Raw genomic sequence first — 21,778 nt, 5'->3', positions numbered from 1 at the left:
ATCTGCTGCTAATCTAACGAGTGTATGGCCTACTTTAGATTTCCCTGCCAGATAGATAATTTCCAACATGTTGGAAATTATCTATCTAACCAACTATCTGCCTAGCAATTAAGAATTGTTCTACTCAGCAGGAGATAACCAGAAGACAATGCACCAGAGATAATGACCAGTACTTTACAGAAAATAATCTAATAACAGAAAATCTAACAGAAAAATGTAACAGTAAATTGGATAATGTGTACTAGGCATAACATTGCGGTCAACTTCTGATTCATGTTCATGATGTGAAAGTTACAGTCACTTCCATTATTCAATAGCGCCATCTAGTGTCCGGTTTATTGTCCTACACCTTTTCTACTTTTGCGCGGAAACACACGTTTGGAATGGAATGTATGGAACGCCACACAAAGGTCCACAACAGAACTTCCAGTAAATGAAGAAGAGACCGTTCAGTAACATTACAGCAGAACCTTGTAGTGTTGACTTGTCGCTTCTTCGTTTGCTGGGCGTTACGTCCTGCGCCATTTTCTCATAGCTCCATTTAGCTACAATAGCCCTAACGGACTTCGGTAAAATGGCTGCCGAAGCGGAGACACTGTAGCCGGAGTGCGCTGATCGGCTCCAGCGGAAGTGCTACCAGAAGGGTCTGTGTGCAGCGCCTCTCTCATCCCGATTCCCGTAGCTGGCGAGGGCAGCAGGATGTCTGGCGGCAGGCGGTGTCCGGATTGCGGCTCCAGTGATGTTGTGGAGGATGCCCACTATTCCCAGGAGCAGCTGGTGTGTGCAGACTGTGGATGCATCCTGACAGAGGGGGTCCTCACCACCACCCTGCAAGAGGAGAGCTTCCTGCAAGGTGGGTGTACAGGAGCCTGCTAGTTGTATACTGCATTGCACTGAATCATCATTTCCTAAATAAATGCATCAGAGATAAGCTAAAAATTAAGTTTTTGATGTATGTTCTGCTCTGAACTGGTATCAGGGCTGGCGTCTCAGGCATGGGCTCAGGAGAGCGATGTGATTTAAATGAGGCTTAAAGCGGAACTGTAAATTCCTTTAAAGCCAATGGGTACCGTTAAAAAAAAGAAAAGGTCAGATACTCACCTAAGGAGAGGGAAGGCTCGGTCCTAATGAGCCTTCCCTCTCCTCTTCCGGTGCCCTCGGTGCTGCACTGGCTCCTCCGTTCGCGTCCGCCGCCGCAGGGACTTCGGAGATCTTCGGGAGCACTCGGGCTTCCGAAGCTCCATACTACGTACGCGCAAGTGCGTCATAGAGGGCGTTCGCGCAGGTGTAGTATGGAGCGGCCGCGTCATCGGGAGCCGAGTGCTCCCGAAGGCTTCCGAAAGCTCCCTTCGTAATGCGGAAGTGGCAGTATTTGACCGAACTGGTCGAATACTGCCACGGGGGATCCTGCGTGGCACCGGGAGAGGAGAGAGAAGGCTCATTAGGACCGAGCCTTCCCTCTCCTTAGCTGAGTATCTGACTTTTTCTTTTTTTTAAATGGTAAACATTCACTTTAAAAAAACAGAATCACTTACCTGGGGCTTCCCTAAGCCTCCAGCAGCCGTCCTGTCCTGCACAAGCCTCCATTCTCCTGCACCAGCTACTTTCGTTACCGCCGACTTACAACTTACACCGCAGGCTGCGCTAACCTTTCTTCACGTTCCCGCCCGCAATAGCATCCTGGGCAGGAACACAAAGAAAGCTTTGTGTAGCGCAGAGCGTGCAGTTGCTGTCGATGGTGGTAATGAAAGTAGCTGGCGCGGGAGAACGGAGGTTCATGCAGGACCGGCGTGGGACAGGAGGCTGCTGGGGGGCTTGGGAAAGCCCCAGGTAAGTGAAACTGTTTTTTTTGTTGTTTATTTTTAAAGGAATTTACAGTTCTGCTTTAATTGCCTCAGGTGTGTGGGTGGATGAGAAGGGGCCTGATACACATAAGTCTGCGTCCTCCCTGCGCTCCAAACAGTCCTATTGGACGCGTTGCAAGCTTCACCACCGCGCACTTCCTCCTTCCGGCTTGAAGGAGGAAGTGTGCGTAGTGAGGCTTGTAATGCATCCAATGGGGCGCGTGCAAGCTGTTTGGAGCGCAGGGAGGACGCGGACTTATGGGTAACTAACCCCTTCTCATCCACCCGCACACCTGAGGCAATTAAGCCTCATTTAAATCACGAATTTGAGTCCTTAGGGACTCGTAAATACTCGTGAGCCCATGCCTGGTGTCTATTAGGGGTGCCTGGTAAAATGGGCGCAAGGTAATGCTGATTGTAGAATTTCCATAATTTTAATGCTATTCTACCATACCCCTCTGTAACACTAACCCTCCCTACATACCATACAGAGAGTTACAGACTAACCAGCAAGCTCATGGTGACCCAGAACTCATTGGAGTGTGTAAGGGACTACAATGGTCCTAAAAGCCCCCTTACTAAGATGTTAAGAAAAACAAAAGTTTGCCTTTTTAAAACAGAAAGAATTTGCGATAATTCAGGTTGGAGTGAGCTTAAGATGTCTCCCAGTGTTACTGGGAGACCTCTCAAGCTCACTCCAACCTGAATTATCGCAAATTCTTTCTGTTTTAAGAAGGCAAACTTTTGTTTTACATACCATACCATACATGGTACAACTTTTTTTTTTTTAAGCAATCTTACCATTTCTATGTAGTATAAAGGTGGCCACACACATGTCGATTTGCCATCAGATTCGACCAACAGATAGATCCCTCTCTGATCGAATCTGATCATAGAGGGATTGTATGGCCACCTTTACTGCAAACAGATTGTGAATCGATTTCAGCCTGAAACCTATCACAATCTGTGGAGCTTCCCCCCCCCCCCCCCCCCCCCCCGCATACATTACCTGTTCCCCCCAGCGCGAGTCCCCTGGTCCCCGCTGTCTTCTTCTCCGCTCCGGGCTCCAGACCGTTCCTGCAGCTACTGAACTTCCTGTCCAGGGGAAGTTTAACCACTTGATGACCCAGCCTTTAACCCCCCCCCCCCCCCCCCCTTAGGGACCAGCGCTGATTTCGCTGATCTGTGCTGGGTGGGCTCTACAGCCCCCAGCACAGATCAAACACCAGGCAGAGCGACCAGATCGCCCCACTTTTTCCCCTGCTAGGGGGATGATGTGCTGGGGGAGTCTGATCGCTCCTGCCTGCGTATGGCTGGCGGGGGGGGGGCACCTCAAAGCCCCCTCCACCGCAAGATTCCCCCTCTCCATCTCCTCCCTCCCTTCCCCACCCCGGAGATCGGAGGCTGCACAGGAACGGATCTGTCCTGTGCAGCCTCTAACAGGCTCCTGCCTGTAATGCGACAGCGATCCCCGGCCGCTGATTGGCCGGGGATCGCTGATCTGGTACAACGCTGCTACTGCTAGCAGCGTTGTACAAATGTAAACAAAGCGGATTATTTCCGCTTGTGTTTACATTTAGCCTGCGAGCCGCGATCGGCGGCCCGCAGGCTATTCATGGAGCCCCCCGCCGTGAATTGACAGGAAGCAGCCGCTCGCGCGAGCGGCTGTTTCCTGATTAATTAGCCTGCAGCCGGCGACGCAGATGTGCGTTTCTGGTCCTGCAGCTGCCACTTTGCCGACGCACGTTATGAGTGCGCGGTCGGCAAGTGGTTAAACAGTAGAGGGCACTCTACTGCCGAGACAGGAAGTTCTGTGTAGCTGCAGCCGGTCCGGAACCCAGCGCGGAAAGAAGACAGCGGGAACCAGGGGACTCGCGCTGGCCGGAACAGGTAATGTATACCCGCTGTATTGCGTCGGTCGTCGGGATTCGAACGCTGCTATCGATGCACTCACGACCCGCCGGCGATCGAGAAAAATCTTCCGCACGGACGAATCGACAGGAACCAGGGCTGTGGAGTCGGTACAAAAATCCACCGACTCAGACTCAGTTTAGGATTCCTCCGACTCCTCGACTCCCACTCTAATTTGCATATTACAATCTTGTTGAATGAAAGTATGTAACATGAAATTCGTCTCTTAACTGCCAACGCTTAGGAATTTTAAAAGACAACTGAAGTGAGAAGGATATGGAGACTGCCATATTTATTCCCTTTAGTCATAGACTAAAACTAGTCCTTGGTAAGAGTACTTGTAAAAGGTACAGGCCGGAACAAAGAACATCTATCAGGCACTAGGCAATGTAATTGTGGGTACATGTAAGAATGATGTGCAGGTACTCTGCAGGGGAATGAGGGGATTCTTCCCCTATTACGCATTGTTCATGCACAATCTGAACCAGGTTTATGGGTGATAGACAACACCTCTGTGTTCAATGTGCACAACATTCTCAGTAGATTCCCTGCAGCTCTGTGGGGAGTGTAGTAGAGTATAGTACTACTGTGTAACAGAGTAAACCTGAGACAGATGAAATTAAAGTTTTATGCATACCTGGGGCTTCCTCCAGCCCCCTTCAGGCTAATCAGTCCCTCACTGTCCTCCTCCACCACCTGGATCTTCTGCTATGAGTCCAGGTACTTGAGCCAGGCTGGGGTAGTGCGGGAGCGTACTACACCTGCGCAGCACTGTTGCGCAGGTGCAGAACGCTCCTGGCTGTGGAAGCGACATGCGGCCGGACTTCGCTGACTGGCTGAATTTACCAGGACTCATACCAGAAGATCCAGGTGGTGGAGGTGGACAGCGAGGGACTGATTAGCCTGAAGGGGGCTGGAAGAATCCCCAGGTATGTATAAAATTTTCTTTTCATCCTTCTCAGGTACCATTTAATCCGCAGTCACCAAACCAAATTTTAACAACTTATCAAATTATTTGATTTCATGAGCAAATTTGCATAAATCAGAATGAACGCAGAATTTTTTCCATCTCATTGACCATCTCTATTAGTGACACGGCTACACATCAGCTATACTTACAGCATAGATGTTATTTTGTATATATAAGAGATTCCTGTGTACACATCATATATACAGTCACAATCAGATGTTTATATCTGACTTTAAAAACACGGGGACTGCTTTACTGAAGCAGCACAAGTAACTAATTTTGATTGGTTTATTTCATTTTTGTGGACTAAACACAGCTATTACTGTATGTATAAATGATTTATGGTGACTATTATCTAAAAATAGAACATTTTATCATATTTCCTATTTTAATTACAGTTTAAATTCATTAGGAGTCGGAGCATTTTTTTCCGACTCCAGGCACCCAAAAATTTCCACGACTCCGACTCCACAGCCCTGACAGGATCGATCGATTTTTCGTTCTGTCAGCGGTGTGCGCGGTGATTTCACAGCCGATTCGATCACTGTGATCGAATCGGCTGTATATCGGCGGGAAAATCATTAGGTGGGCCACTTAAGGGTAAATTAAGCTGAAAGGAGAATTTAGGCAGTTCCCTTATATTACATAGAAATAGTAAGGTTGGATGGAAAAAATTGTACCATGTATGGGCACCATAAGGTCTGGTTAAGATGGATGGTTGGGGCTCGTTTGGCAGATGCTAAATGCTTTTCTGCTACGGTTCTGTGACTCCACTGTTGCGTTCCATCGTCAGCCCATAGGGGGACACAGAACTGCAGCAGATGCTGGACGCTAAACCCAGCGTGTAAGACGAGGTGACAGAATCTACTGTGACATTTACATGAACGATGCCAGCTGCTGTCACCGTTGAAAACCACTTGGGCCATTTATTTGAAACGAGTGGCGGTAGATCCCTTTTGCACAACACTTTTGTGGGCCGACGAAAACGTTGCGTTTACCGCCTGTGAGAAGCAGTCCTAGGACCTCATTCACATTACACGCGTTGCCGTCCATATTTCGGCAACGTGTGTAGGAGGCAGACACGCACGAACATCAGAAGTGCGGTGTGCATTTTTGGCAAAAAGCGTGGCTTGGGATCAGCCACGCAACGCATGTAAATGTTGTGCGGTCGTACGCATTGCGGTCTGATCACAAGGCAATCTGCGTCTGATGGGAGCGTGGCTTACATCAACCTCTCATCTACTGCTTACACTAAACTCCACCTCCCTTGCCTTTATAAACCCCTATAAATGTGTGGCTAAGGTACACACGCACACGCACACACGCACGCCTAAATACGAAAACCCTGAACCTGAATTCCCCAGTGCCCAATTATACTATAGCCAAGCGCTAAATAGCAGGGCTGTGGAGTCGGTCCAAAAATCCACCGACTCCGACTCCTCAGTTTAGGATTCCTCCGACTCTTCTAATTTGCATATTACAATTTTGTTGACTAAAAGTATGTAACATGAAATTCGTCTCTTAACTGCCAACGCTTAGGAATTTTACAAGACAACTGAAGTGAGAAGGATATGTAGACTACTATATTTATTCCCTTTAGACTAAAACTAGTCCTTGGTAAGAGTACTTGTAAAAGGTACAAACCGGAACAAAGAACATGTATCAGGCCATAGGCAATGTAAGTGTGGGTACATGTAAGAATGATGTGCAGGTACTCTGCAGGGGAATGAGGAGATTCTTCCTGTATTACACATTCTTCATGCACAACCTGTACATGGATCAGGCCCTAGGCAATGTAAGTGTGGGTACATGTAAGAGTGGTGTGCAGGTACTCTGCAGGGGAATGAGGAGATTGTAAACAGACAACACCTCTGTGTTCAATGTGCACAGCATTCTCAGTGGATTCCCTGCAGCTCTGTGGGGAGTGCATATGTAGAGTATAGTACTACTGTGTAACAAAGTAAACCTGAGACAGATGAAATTAAAGTTTTATACATACCTGGGGCTTCCTCCAGCCGCCTTCAGGATAATCAGTCCCTCGTTGTCCTCCTCCACCACCTGGATCTTCTGCTATGAGTCCAGGTACTTGAGCCAGTCGGGCGTAGTGCGCATGCACACACTCCGCCGCCAGGAGCATACTACACCTGTGCAGCACTATTGCGCAGGTGCAGAATGTTCCTGGCTGTGGGAGCGGCATGTGGCCGGACAGCGCTGACTGGCTGAATTACCAGGACTCATAGCAGAAGATCCGGGTGGTGGAAGACAGTGAGGGACTGATTAGCCTGAAGAAGGCTGGAGGAAGCCCCAGGTATGTATAAAACTTTACTTTTCATCCGTCTCAGTTTCCCTTTAATTTGTAGTCACCAAACCAAATTTTAATAACATATCAAATTATTTGATTTCATCAGCAAAGGGAGTGCATACATTTGCATAAATCAGCATCAATGCAGAATTATTTCCATCTCGTTGACCATCTCTATTAGTGACATGGCTACACATCAGGCTTTATACTTACAGCATAGATGTTATTTAGTGTATATAAGAGATTCCTGTGTACACATCATATATACAGTCACAATCAGATATGTATATCTGACTTTAAAAATACGGGGACTGCTTTATTAAAGCAGCACAAGTAACTAATTTTGATTGGTTTATTTCATTTTTGTAGACTAAGCACAGCTATTACTGTATATATACATTATTTTTAATGACTTTTATCTGAGAAATAGAACATTTTATCATATTTTCTATTTTAATTACAGTTACAACTTCATTAGGAGTCGGAGTCGGTGCATTTTTTCCCGACTCCGACTCCAGGCACCAAAAATTGCACGACTCCGACTCCACGACTCCGACTCCACAGCCCTGCTAAATAGACGATAATACATTGCCTCAATGACCACTCCCCCCTCCCTACACCCGCTACAGCCAAACTCAAATGCTGCAAATTTACTGTAAACTCTACTAATAGTCAATACCAGGTAAGCTGTCTATAAAGACCGCTACAAGAGAGATTTTTTTCAGTTTTGAAAAGTTCAGCTTCTAAAGGTAACTTAATCTTTTACCACTAATCATACTTTGTTCAGTTTTTATGGTCTCACCCCACCTGAGTTACCCACCTGACAGAAATTCTGTTTTTGCTTTGTTCACAGCTGTACGATTTTCAGATAGCACTGGGCAGAATGAATCCATTAGTCGATATAAGCTAAAAGGTAAGTGTGTGTATTTGTTTATTTTCTTCAGTCACATGTTGTGGATGGGCGGGGTTTATACATGCCATCTTTGAGAGGTGAGGGTATTTTGTGACAGTGGCAAGTGTCTTCCTTGTGTGGCCATGCATAATAAAACCTTCATGTGTGAGTTAGGAGGGACTGGCTGGACAGCAACAGTTTGATAGCACTTCATACCCCAGTACAGTATCCATGTGTATTGCGCTGCTGTTGTCATCAACTGATCACATGTATGCTGTGTAGATTGCTGGAGTTTAGTGAGGAATTCTAATGAACCAAATGGCTTTACCCAGGATGCAGGCGCTGGGGCTAGCAAATCACTGAATAATTTACCCAGCTTCTTCTTTTTTTTTTTTTTTTTTTTACTTGGGAAAGCCTAATGCATGCTGGTTGGTGACACATTGCAGGACTTCCCAATGCATGCTGGTCAGTGACACATGTTAATTCCTTCTACCCCTTCCAGTTATCAAACAAAAACACAGGGAATAAAAACTTAAAAAAACAAACAAAAACATAACAAATAGATGCCTTAAGGACTTTTTTTTAATATGTATGTCATGAAGGTATATTACTGTTATGTTAGCAAATAAGGGCTTGTAATTATTGACCGGATACAAAAAAAAAACACTAGACAGAAAAGACACCGGGACTAATGGGCAAATAATAGGTGTGGGTTTTATTTATAGGAGCATGGCTTATTTTAAAACTATAGGGGAGGGAATTGGAGAAATTTTGTATTTTTTTTTCTTATGTCACTCTAAAATGCATAGAAAATAAAGTAGTTACTGAAAACAAGTATCACCCCCCAAAAGCCTAATTTATGACAAAAAAATAAGGTATAGATAATTTATGCTTGATTAGTAGTGATAAAGTAATTGGCGATTGAATGGGAGGAGCACTACAGGGGAAATTGCTTCTGTCTTTGAGCTGAAAACACCCGTAGGCTGAAGTGGATAAAAGGAAATAAATTTGGCAGCCTCCATAACCCTCTCACTTCAGTTGTCCTTAGCCAAGGTTCACCTTGGGGAGTCTAGCTAGCTGAAAACACAAGTACGTATTCACCAGCTGCTTAAAGGACTTGTGATGCGAGCAATGGAAGAAAAATTTAAGTACCTCATGGCAATTGTAGTCCTTAGTGCAGACTATCAGTGCCTTCCTTTCAACTGTCTGGCGCTCTGATAAGCGAATCCACTCAGCATTGCTGGCCCCGACCCTCCCCTGGGTGGGCTTATCAGACGGCGATCAGAATCGCCACTTTAAAAGATCCAGCGTCTGTGCAGTTCTTAGCCGCTTGTGCGGCTGCGAAGGGTTCTGTGCCATCCGCGGCTGTCCTCATTCCTATTGCTTTGCTGGAATGTCATGTGGGCATGACTACACGACCGCCCACATGACTGAATGAAGTACAAGTCAGCCGCGCCCCCTCAGCAGAGACGAGCAGCGCTGAGGGAGACGAGACGTGACTTGTCATAAACTTGTGCTGACACTTTCTTTGAATAGTAAGTTTTATTATGCAAAAAAACTGTTAAAAAAAAGTGTCAGCACAAGCTTGACAAGTCACGTCTCGCCTCCCTCAGCGCTGGATTAGCTTATCAGAGCACCAGACAGTTGAAAGGAAGGCACTGATAGTCTGCACTGCGGACTACGAGGTACTTAACTTTTTTTCCATTGCTCGCATCGTAAGTGCTTTAGAGGCTACCCTAGGTCAGTATTGGCTAACCTTGGCACTCCAGCTGTGGTGGAACTACAAGTCCCCTGAGGCATTGCAATACTCTGATAGCTCTAAGCATGCCTCGGGGAGGCAGAGGCATGATGGGATTTGTAGTTTTGTCACAGCTGGAATGCCAAGGTTAGCCATCCCTGCCCTAGTTGAACTTTTTGCACTTACGGGGGCTATTGTACTTGCGTAGGTAAGGAAGGATCCGCAAACCAGACAGAGGCTATTGCACTTGACTGGACATGCATGCCTGGAGCCTCGATTTGAAAAAAAGTATGCCGTAGGTATCCTTTTAACAAAGGCTGATGATCCCTTACTGTAAACAGGTTTGTGTACCTCTGCTCTAGAACCACATTACACATGTGACTTTTTGTCTGTCTTGTGTCCTCCAGGTATAATGCGTGTCAGGAACCTCTGCAGAGTCCTAAGGCTTCCAGACAACTTTGCAGACACCGCAGTGACATACTATGAGCAGGCCTTTGACCATGCTATGTTCCACTCTGTGAGTGTGGAGAAGAAGGAAGCCATCGTGGGCTGCTGTGTATATATCACATGTCGGCAGTTTCACTGGCCTGTCACTATGGGCACAATATCCACCATGCTGTATTCTAAACAGGAACTCTTCACCAAGATGTTCTCCCAACTAGTACAGTCCCTCAATCTGGATGTGCCATCAGCTGGCCTACAGGACATGGTCCAAAGTCATTGCAAGAGGTAAGATAGTGAAGATGTGAATCTGGTCAGCCGGGCTGCAACCTGAAGCCCTGTTTAGCTGTGCAAGGTCATTGGTGTTTGAGTTCTGGTACTTATCTAGGCATACTTCTAGCAACTCTGTACCTTAAAGGATACCTGTGACCACCACAGGGAAAAAAGTTGCTTAAGGGGCCCATACACTTACTGATTTTCCCACCGATACACAGCCGATTCAATCACTGTGATCGAATTGGCTGTGAAATCGTCGAGCAAACGCTGACCGAACAATCGATTTCCGTCCGAAATCTATCGTTCCCGTCGGCCTGTCCGTGCGGAAGATTTTGCTCGATCGCCGGCGGGTCGGGTGTGCGTCGATAGCGGTGTTCGAATACCCGATGACCGACGCAATACAGCGGCAATACATTACCTGATCTGGCTGGCGCGTTTCCCCACTGTCACCGCTGCTCCGTCTCCGCGCTGAGCTCCGAGTCCGACAGGCTTCACTTCTTCCTGTCCCGGCAGGAAGTTTAAACAGTAGAGCACCCTCTACTGTTTAAACTTCCCCGGACAAGAAGTGAAGCCTGCTGGACTCGGAGTCCAGAGCGGAGAAGAAGACAGCGGAGACCGGGGGACCGGCGTTAATGCTGCCCGCTTGTTTGGCTGCAATTTGCAGTTTTTAAACAAAATATCTTCTTTGAAACTGCTAAAAGGTTAATTAACCAAAAGATACGTATTCTGGGTGTGGTTGCTACAGTTGTGAGGTGTGTGTGCGTGCGTGCGTGCACCAAGTGAGAGCCTAGTCTGTGATTTTTTTTCCATGTTTTGTTAAAAAGGGCTTTTAATTTTGATTTTCATTTATTTGTGTGTCTGTAATTTTTTTTGTTTGCAGTTTTAAGCTATTCCAGAACTCCCCATCTGCTCCTCCAGAATATGCTGAGACTTTAGACAAAGTTTTGGCACGGACTCAACAGATACTTGAGCTGGGTAGTGAAACCTGGCTGGTTACCGGACGTCATCCTATCCCTATTATCACTGTTGCTGCTTTTCTTTCCTGGCAGTCTCTCAGACCCGTCCACAGGCTGTCCTGTAAACTGCCTCAGTTCTGTAAACTGTGTGAAATAGACAAGCCCTCTCCAGCAGGTGAAAGGATGAGGGAATTTCTGGAGATCTTTATCAAGCTAGCTCAACAACTGCCATGGCTTAAGATGTTTACTCTCAATAAGAAGACAGTTGTACAGCACTTGGGTGACATTTTACAGCACAGACAATATCTTCTGAGAAAAGCACTGGCAGCTGCAGAGGAGTCTCCATCGGCCTCAGGAGACATTAAACCGTCTGAACAGCCAATCCACACTTCACCATTCCTACCGCCGTGTGTCAAGAAACCAAAGAAACGAAGTTACAAACGTGCCTTTTCTGAGGGCAAAGAGGTCACTGGTGATGAGGAAATACTGGACAGTGAAATAGAGCAATACCTGAGGACACCTGCGGAGGTAAAGGAATTTCAGGATGCTCAGGCTAAAATCCTGAACCATTAATGCTGGGTACACATGAGCGAGTCTCTTATCTTCCTCTAATTTTTCTTATTTTTTCCATTCACTTCTATGAGAAATTGAGCGGTAAAACGATCGAGAGGAATATCGGACATGACGGGGTTTATCAATCGAACGCATCTATCGAAAAGAAAAACGTAACGTGTGTACCTAGCATAACACCAGAGACGGTGCAATTAATCATATGACTCCTCAGTTTATAACTATTCCTCCACTCACATTTCTCTCATTTACATATAAAAATCTGGTTGATTGAAAGCATGTGTGTAATATAAAAGGCATTTCATCACTGCCAAAGCTTAGGAATTGTAAAGCTATATTAAGATGCTATCTTGTTTTGAGAACGAAACAAAGCTCTTGACCAGGAAGCTGACACTCTACCCTATTGGACATCCCAGGCCTGTCATTGCCAACATGCATGCCACAGCACGCTGATCCGCTTTTTAGCCATCCGCGCTTTCTGAGAGATTTTTTAAAAAAAACAAACAAAAAAAAAAACCTCCCGTTGGCTTGCAATAAAATTGTGCGCTTTTTTTCGTGATTTTAATGTAAGTCAATGGGAGTGGTTTCACGGCGGCCGGCGTGAGTCACGCCGGCTGCCGTGATGACGCAAAGCGACTGAGATACGGAAGTGGCAGCCAGACACCTGCCCCAGGTGTCGCCGGTGCTGTATGTAGCGGATGGACTGGGAGAGGAGCCAGGAGGATGCCGGGGGACTTCCCGACCTACGGTTGGCTGGAGAAAGCTCCAAGTAGTGATTCTATTAATTTTTACTGCTCGGAGTCCCTTTTACGTCTCATTACAACGCAACGTCCCACTGTGAATATGTCCTAAAACTCATTTGACTTTCATCCTCATTAGTGCAGCTGAGCGGGTGTGTGTGGGGGTTAAACTTACCCAGCAGCCTTCTTCTTTAACCACTTGAGGACCACAGTGGTAACCCCCCCCCCCCCCCCCCCTAAAGACCAGGCTATTATTTTCATAATTGGCCACTGCAGCTTTAAGGCCAAGCTGCAGGGCCACACAGCACACTAGTGATCCCCCCCCCCCCCCTTTTCTCCCCACCAACAGAACTCTGTGTTTATTTTTTTTTTTTAAACACTGTGTTTATTTTTTTATTTTATAGATATTTATGTGTTTTTATATTTGACTTTTTAAAAAATGTTTTATTTATTATTCAATCCCCTCCCACCCCCCAGCCGGCCAATCCTGGTGATTGGCTGTCATAGGCTTCTGCCTATGAGAGCCGATCGCTCTCAAGTGCCCCAGGGGGACAGCCGTGTCACACAGCTGTCCCCAGTATAGTGCTGCTGCTGATCGCAGCGCTGAACATGTAAATAGACGGCAGTTACGCAATCGCAGCTCGGAGACAGAAGGCAGGGCGGAGCTCCGCCCCCCTGAGCAGGAGATGTGCGCGATCTCCTGCAAACTGGGCTGCCACGATGGCCACGCCCATTGGCGTGGTGCGGTCTTATAGTAGTTACCCCGTCCCACACTGTGTTCCAAACTGCATCACAAGACTACTACGCTTCCTCCTTCAAGGAGGAAGTGTTTGTAGTCACATGACGCGGCTTTAAATGCAGCTTGGGACGGGATAAAGAAGATGGCTGCTGGGTACGTTTAAACCCCTCCAACTGATGGCCAGCTTGGTCACGTCTTCTGTATTGTGTTGTAATATGCTTTATGTGTGTCATGATTTACATCTATCTCAGACCTCTAGAAAACAAATGTGTAAATAAATGTGAAGTCTCCTTTCCAAACCTGAACTAGATGGATCTCCTTTTACTGTATGTTTTTTTTATTTATGTTCCCCTAACACACAGCCTGCAGCATGTTACAAGCACCGCACTTAATGCACAGTGCTTGGGGTAATAGTCAGTGGGTGACGCAGTATGTGGGAATCCCGGTGACATTCTTCCCGTCTAGCAGGGTGTTCATCATTGAGCGAGGGGCGACGCTATGCATATGATTCTATTGGCTCACTCTGTTGCAGGGTCACATGATTGTCATTTTTTCGGGATGGGGCAGGAGCATTGCACCGCAATACAAAAATCAGGTGTAAAACTGGCCTCAAGTGATTGATGAATGGGTCGTATTTGAGTATATAATACTGCTCCTGGTCTTTTTATTAAAGATCCTATCACATAGGTGTGCTTAGTCTGTCTTTAAAGGATAATTGTAGCTAAGCCCCAATAAATTGAAGTCTTGGTTCAGCCTCACGTTTTTTTTTTATGTATATTAGAATTTATGTGCATTAATTAGACATGAATAATGTTTTGTGTTAGTCAATATATTTATAGCAAAAAAAACTGAGTCAAGAAGAACCATTTCCTGTATAGATGACAGTGCAAATGTACTTGATGGTTTGCTGTCTACACTCCTCCCACTATCCCATCATAACCCACATAAGGCAGTCAAAGAGGAGCCATTAAGGAGCATTAGGCTGTGTTCCCACTACAGTAGTAAACAGATTTATTTTTTTTGTCCATTTTATGGCATTGGAAAACTGACATAAACACGATCTGTTCACACATCTGTCTGCAGCGGTAAGCGGACGGCACTTTTGTGCAGTATGTGATTTTTACAGAAGAGCAGATGCATTTACCAAATAGCCTATCTATGAAACGCATCTGCCACTGGCTCCAACTGGACTATCGGATTGGACACTATACTGTTAGCTCCTACTGGCTGTTTGTGGTCTGGCTGAAGTGGGAACTGAGTCTTAGCATGGAATCTGTAAGCTTCCCTTCAATAAAAAAAAACAACCTTCCAGATCTATGCTGCCCTTTCTGGGGGTTTGGAAGTATAGTGGTACATTAGTACCCCTTAGCCATTCCTGCAAAGAGTTAAAGGACAACTGTAGCGAGAGGTATGTGGAGGCTGCCATATTTATTTCATTTAACCTTCCTGGCGGTAAGCCCGAGCTGAGCTCGGGCTATACCGCGCAGGAGGATATCTCTGCCTCTACTTTGCTAGCCGCACGTACAGCTCGATCGCTGCCGCTCTGCGGCGATCGCCCGCACGCAGCGGCGGAAGAGGGCCCCCCCCCCCCCCCCCCTGCCAGAGCCCTGCGCTGCCCGGACCAATGAGTTCCAGGCAGCGCTATGGACAGGATCGGAGGCGTCTGACGTCAGGACGCCATTCCGATCGTCGCCATGGCGACAGGAGAAGCCAAGCAGGGAAATGCGTTATATACTCGTTCCCCTGTTTGCTATTGATGCCGGCGACGATCGCACTAGAGGGACACATTCGCCCTCTAGTGGTGTTTCATGTAGCTACCACTCTGGTAGCTTTACATGAAACAAAACAAAAAAAAATGCATTTCTGCCTAATTGGCAGAAAAAATTAACCGCCAGGAGGGTTAAGCAATACCAGTTGCCTGTCCTACTGACCCATTGATCTGACCATTTCAGAATTGTTCCTGCAGATGATTCTGGATAATGTCAACATGCTACAGTAAAATTCTATGTAAACCTGCAGAGGATAATAATATTTGCACAGTGGGTATTTGGTTATGTGTTCTCACATATAGGGAGGAGCAAGAATGACCTGGGGGGGGTGTCAGCTAACTCAGCTGGCCACCCCCTGCATTCTGATGCGTTCTGTGCTGCATTTCATCTTCTTACACTTCTGCCTTTTTAGCTAGAAAAAGTGAACCAGAGACGAAACACCTAGTTTATTGTACCATATATATATATATATATATATATATATATATATATATATATATATATATATATATATATATATATATATATATATATATATATATATATATATATATATATATATATATATATATATATATATATATATATATCTCAGTGGGAACATTCTGCTTCATTCTTCACTGTTCAGCTTGTTTCTCATCAGCCCTGATAAAATCCCTGACTGAGCATTCAGTCTGGCTTTACTCAGGAATCATTATAGCTGAGTCATTATAGCAGAGCCAGATGGGGGCAGGCTTGAGCTTAAAAAGACATCAGAGAAGACAGACTCAGCTATAATGATTCCTGAGCAAAGCCAGACTGAATGCTCAGTTGGGGATTTTATCACGGCTGATAACAAGCAAGCTGAGCAGTGAAGAATGTAACAGAGAGCAGGGTAGGTGGTTTCTCTAATGTTCCCACTGATATTTATGGTAAAATACACGAGGGTGCTGCGTATCTGGTTCACTTGAATGCAGTAACACAGACAAATGAGCCCCATGGTGGTTAAAGCCTGAATATGTTTCACTACTGCCTATGCAATGTTCAGTTTTCATGCATAACCACCTCGTACTTAGCGATATTCAATGAGGTGCAAATAATTCCAAGTTAATGCAGGATTATGTATATTTGTGCAGCTTGAAAATTTCACCTTGGTGGGGTTTGATTGGTTCATTTTTAAGTTGCATACATTTGCATACTAAATTTTGCATAATGCTGCATCAACTATTAGCATCACTTTGACCATCGTACTCTTAGGACCCATTCACACTAGAAGCGCTTTTCTGAGCGTTTTGCGATTGATTAGCAGTTTTAAAATCTCTCCCATTCACTTTCATTCAAATCGTGGGAAAAATCACTATGATTGTGTATGCAAAAATCACTGCGTTTCCCAGGATTCCGTCGGGGTTTGTGTCTAAACTGTGCCTTTTTCCGCGGGCGTTTCCGCGTTGTTTGCATGGCATATACTGCCATGCAACATGCGGGGAAAAAAGCAGAAAACTGCATTTAGAAAACGCGGAAAAGAACATAAACTGACGCAGCGCACGTTTTCCCCGTGCTAGGCTATTGACTTCAATAGCCTTTACAATTGTGCGCGTTTTGCCTTTCGCGGTAAAACACACAAACGCATGTAGTGCATTTCCTGCCTGAATGAGTTCTTAAATACCACAAGACATGTTAACTCGTCTGTAAGATCAGCTATATCAACATCCATGTTTTGCAGAAGACTTTCATTTTAGGATTTTGACATATTTTAATATTCATTTTGTTTATAAAACGTCATTGTTTACTCAAATAATACAAAACATACTTTGGGCATTATTTCTTTGGTAAAATATATTTCATTATTAACAGAACAATCAAAAGAAATACAGATTTCAGACAGCAAGGGAGAAGATGGAGGCGCACAAGTATTATTAAGGAAAAGTACAATATACATTGTGCAGCAATATGCATTGTGCCAATGGGCAACTCAATACATCACTTACTGATGGGGCTGGACTATCTGAACTGAACTGCCACCTAGTTCCTTTTACTCCTACTGCTCTATGCACACTGTCACTGCTTGTTGCTTTGTTACATAAGCCGAATAATGCAAGACAATCCTCAAATCTATGCTATATAATCCATGTATGAGTGATGTACATTCGTGTGCTTACCCATCAACCACTGGGAAAGACATCATGAATGTACAGTATAAGCAGGCCCAAAATATATAGGGCATTATTAATCAAGATCTGTAAAATAACTTTTGGTTGCTCTGTAATGTCCAATCAGAACCAAGCCTGTAGTAGAAATCAAAATGATTGGCTGTTTGCTTGAAGGAATAACTTTTTCCATTAACCCAAAAATCTGACCCTGTGACATTAGCAGCAAGTGTGCATGTCATAATGAAAATCCTCTTCAACACAAACTCACAAACCATATACCTTCTAAAAATAATACCAGAGACAGTACAGGCTTTTAATATGCAGTGAAGATCTGTAGTGTATGGGTAGCTCCATAAACCAAACCAGTAATGGGTTGACCACACTAAGCTGCTACATGTGAATTTAGGCGTGCAGGCCTGCCCTTTTTCCAGTTCTGGGACATGGCTCTATCCTTGTCAGGTATTGGTGATTTGGATTGGCTGGTTTGGGGTCTCGCACTGCAATGCTGCAACAAAATAGAACACACAGGATTTAAAGTAAACCTGTCACAAGACAAAAGTTCTAATTAACTTACCTGGGGCTTCTTCCAGCCCCCCAAAGTCTTATAAGCTGCTCAGTTTCCTCCTGTTGCCCTCCATTGTTCAGCTGTGATTTTCTGAAAGATCGCTCGTGGCGGGCTTCTACACATGCACGGCACGAGCCACTCATCTCCTAGCTCGAGCTCCCATGGACAACCAGGACTACGCATGCACAGTAGTGCCCGACTGGTGAGTTGGAAAACTTATGGAGGAGATCAGGAGATTAGCTGATCAATGGAGTGCAACAGGAGAAAACCCAGAGACCTGCATAAGCCCCAAGTAAGTATCTTTTTCTCCAGTGACAGGTATACTTTAAGGCAGTGTTCCCCAACCCTGTCCTCAAGTACCACCAACAGTGCATGTTTTGGATAAATCCACAGAGGTAGTTAATCAGCTCTGCTGAGACACTAATTACCTCACCTGGGAATGTTTGTGGTTTTCTGTAAAACATGTACTGTTGGTGGGCCTTGAGGACAGGGTTGGGGAACTCTGCTTTAAGGGACACTATAGTGAAAAAACGAAAATGTAAGATCCATTTGTCTCAGTAAAAATGCACTTTTTTTTAGTTTTTTTGTTTTTATTATTTTCCCATGTTGCAGTTACTTGCAGTGTTATTGATCTGAAAGCTCTAAACATCTTCATGACAGGTTTAGGAATAGTCCATCTCTTCATGTGGGATTCCCAGGATTTCATTTATGCTTTTCTCTGGCAAGGACTTCTACAAAGATGCCAGCGAGCCTCCATACCTGCAGCACACTGTACCACTGCCCTAAGGGATGCTTTGGAAAATAAAGGAAACTTGAGAATTTCCCATGAGGAGATGGACTAGTCCATAGTCTGTTGGTAAAGCCTTTTTCCCATTGGCAGCTGCTGCTAGCGGCATGGACAGTTAGAAGTGTCTATCACATGGATGCATATAAAACTGACTAAACTGTGGACATTTATAGATGGCCTACCTATTGTTAGAGATTATCAAAGTTGTCAATACTGGCCTCATTTTAACCCTTTTTAATCCATTTTGGCGGTCACACGTGTCCCTCCCAGCACTTTCTTCTGTGGTGTGGGTGCAGGTGGGGGTGATCACGGAAGTATTGCTGCAGGGAACCGGGCCAGGGGTTATCCAACCAGGTTTCAGCCCCTTCTCACTAGAGCAGGGATGTCAAACCGGTCCTTTGGGGGGCCAAGGTCCTCACACATTTGACACAGCTCAAATTAATTGAGGGTTATGAATCAGGAAAGGTGTAGTCCACCAGGTAGAACACATGGCATAGATCTGGCCCTCCAGGTCTGGAGTTTGACACTTGTGCACTAGCGCAAGTAGGCAAACTAACGGGGGGGGGGGGGGGGGGAAATTATGTAGCTTATGCACTGTAGCTTTGCCCCATGGCATGTGCGCCAGCATATTAGGGTATTATGCAGCGCAGCATGGAACTGAAAGTGTCAGACTTTGGCTGGATTCGGCTACCCTAGTGGCCAGCTCAAATCCTCTCATGTAATATTACATGGCGCAGCAGTAAACCGGCGCCAATCACCAACACTTTGCTCTAAAGGAGCTGATGCTGTGCCAGATTTAACCCAGAAACAGTGCCACCTAGCAGCAGCCATGTTCTGGTGGGCCTCTACTGGAAAATCATAAGATTGGAGAGGTGATCCTCCATCAGTGCTAGACTGCACGCTAGCAAAGCGTGTGGAGGGTCAATGGTGCAGTACATGATGGAGCCGGTAGGGCAAGTATGAGAACAATGGGCTCAGCCAAAATAATCCGGCAGTGTTTACATATGCTAGATCAGCAGAAAAGGCCCTGACCCGCTGCCCCACACAAGAACCATCTAGCACAGGCTTTCAACCCCAGGGTTCCTTGCCATTTTTCCCCATCGTGGGGGTTGGGGTAAGTATGAAAGTATGTAAAAAGAAGCATTACATTCAGAATAATAATGAGCACATTAACCACTTGAGGACCTAGGGCTTTCTACCCCTTAAGGACCGGCCACTTTTTTTCCATTCAGACCACTGCAGCTTTCACGGTTTATTGCTCGCTCATACAACCTACCACCTAAATGAATTTTGGCTCCTTTTCTTGTCACTAATAAAGCTTTCTTTTGGTGCGATTTGATTGCTCCTGCGATTTTTACTTTTTATTATATTCAGCAAAAAAGACATGAATTTTGGCAAAAAAATGATTTTTTTAACTTTCTGTGCTGACAGTTTTCAAATAAAGTAAAATTTCTGTATACATGCAGCGCGAAAAATGTGGACAAACATGTTTTTGATAAAAAAAAACCCATTCAGCGTATATTTATTGGTTTGGGTAAAAGTTATAGCGTTTACAAACTATGGTGCCAAAAGTGAATTTTCCCATTTTCAAGCATCTATGACTTTTCTGACCCCCTGTCATGTTTCATGAGGGGCTAGAATTCCAGGATAGTATAAATACCCCCCAAATGACCCCATTTTGGAAAGAAGACATCCCAAAGTATTCACTGAGAGGCATAGTGAGTTCATAGAAGATATTATTTTTTGTCACAAGTAAGCGGAAAATGACACTTTGTGACAAAAAAAAAAAAAAAAAAAAAGTTTCCATTTCTTCTAACTTGCGACAAAAAAAAATGAAATCTGCCACGGACTCACCATGCCCCTCTCTGAATACCTTGAAGGGTCTACTTTCTAAAATGGGGTCATTTGTGGGGTGTGTTTACTGTCCTGACATTTTGGGGGGTGCTAAATTGTAAGCACCCCTGTAAAGCCTAAAGGTGCTCATTGGACTTTGGGCCCCTTAGCGCAGTTAGGCTGCAAAAAAGTGCCACACATGTGGTATTGCCGTACTCAGGAGAAGTAGTATAATGTGTTTTGGGGTGTATTTTTACACATACCCATGCTGGGTGGGAGAAATATCTCTGTAAATGACAATGTTTTGATTTTTTTTACACACAATTGTCCATTTACAGAGTTATTTCTCCCACCCAGCATGGGTATGTGTAAAAATACACCCCAAAACACATTATACTACTTCTCCCGAGTACGGCGGTACCACATGTGTGGCACTTTTTTGCACCCCAAGTACGCTAAGGGGCCCAAAGTCCAATGAGTACCTTTAGGATTTCACAGGTCATTTGGCGGAATTTGATTTCCAGACTACTCCTCACGGTTTAGGGCCCCTAAAATGCCAGGGCAGTATAGGAACCCCACAAATGACCCCATTTTAGAAAGAAGACACCCCAAGGTATTCCGTTAGGAGTATGGTGAGTTCATAGAAGATTTTATTTTTTGTCACAAGTTAGTGGAAAATGACACTTTGTGAAAAAAACATTAAAAATCTATTTTCCGCTAACTTTCGACAAAAAATAAAATCTTCTATGAACTCACCATACTCCTAACGGAATACCTTGGGGTGTCTTCTTTCTAAAATGGGGTCATTTGTGGGGTTCCTATACTGCCCTGGCATTTTAGGGGCCCTAAGCCGTGAGGAGGAGTCTGGAAATCAAATTCCGCAAAAAGACCTGTGAAATCCTAAAGGTGCTCATTGGACTTTGGGCCCTTTAGCGCAGTTAGGGTGCAAAAAAGTGCCACACATGTGGTATCGCCGTACTCGGGAGAAGTAGTACAATGTGTTTTGGGGTGTATTTTTACACATACCCATGCTGGGTGGGAGAAATACCTCTGTAAATGACAATCTTTTGATTTTTTTACACACAATTGTCCATTTACAGAGATATTTCTCCCACCCAGCATGGGTATGTGTAAAAATTCACCCCAAAACACATTGTACTACTTCTCCCGAGTACGGCGATACCACATGTGTGGCACTTTTTTGCACCCTAACTGCGCTAAAGGGCCCAAAGTCCAATGAGCACCTTTAGGCTTTCACAGGTCATTTTGCGGAATTTGATTTCCAGACTACTCCTCACGGTTTAGGGCCCCTAAAA

At 45.1% G+C, this 21,778-nt stretch overlaps 1 protein-coding gene across 1 annotated transcript; it reads left to right on the top strand.

Moving 5' to 3' along the window:
* The first annotated feature begins 339 nt into the window (after positions 1–339).
* BRF2 (BRF2 RNA polymerase III transcription initiation factor subunit) lies at positions 340–14,132 on the top strand. The gene is made up of 4 exons (XM_068274958.1): positions 340–853; positions 7,881–7,940; positions 10,065–10,386; positions 11,255–14,132. Exons 1-4 carry the CDS (start codon positions 700–702, stop codon positions 11,901–11,903), a joined length of 1,185 nt encoding a protein of 394 aa, XP_068131059.1. The 5' UTR covers positions 340–699; the 3' UTR covers positions 11,904–14,132.
* The last annotated feature ends 7,646 nt before the right edge of the window (positions 14,133–21,778 follow it).

This window comes from Hyperolius riggenbachi, chromosome 3 (assembly GCF_040937935.1).
Source record: "Hyperolius riggenbachi isolate aHypRig1 chromosome 3, aHypRig1.pri, whole genome shotgun sequence".
In the NCBI taxonomy this organism is placed as follows: domain Eukaryota; kingdom Metazoa; phylum Chordata; class Amphibia; order Anura; family Hyperoliidae; genus Hyperolius; species Hyperolius riggenbachi.
This window is presented reverse-complemented; position numbering and strand designations above follow the sequence as displayed.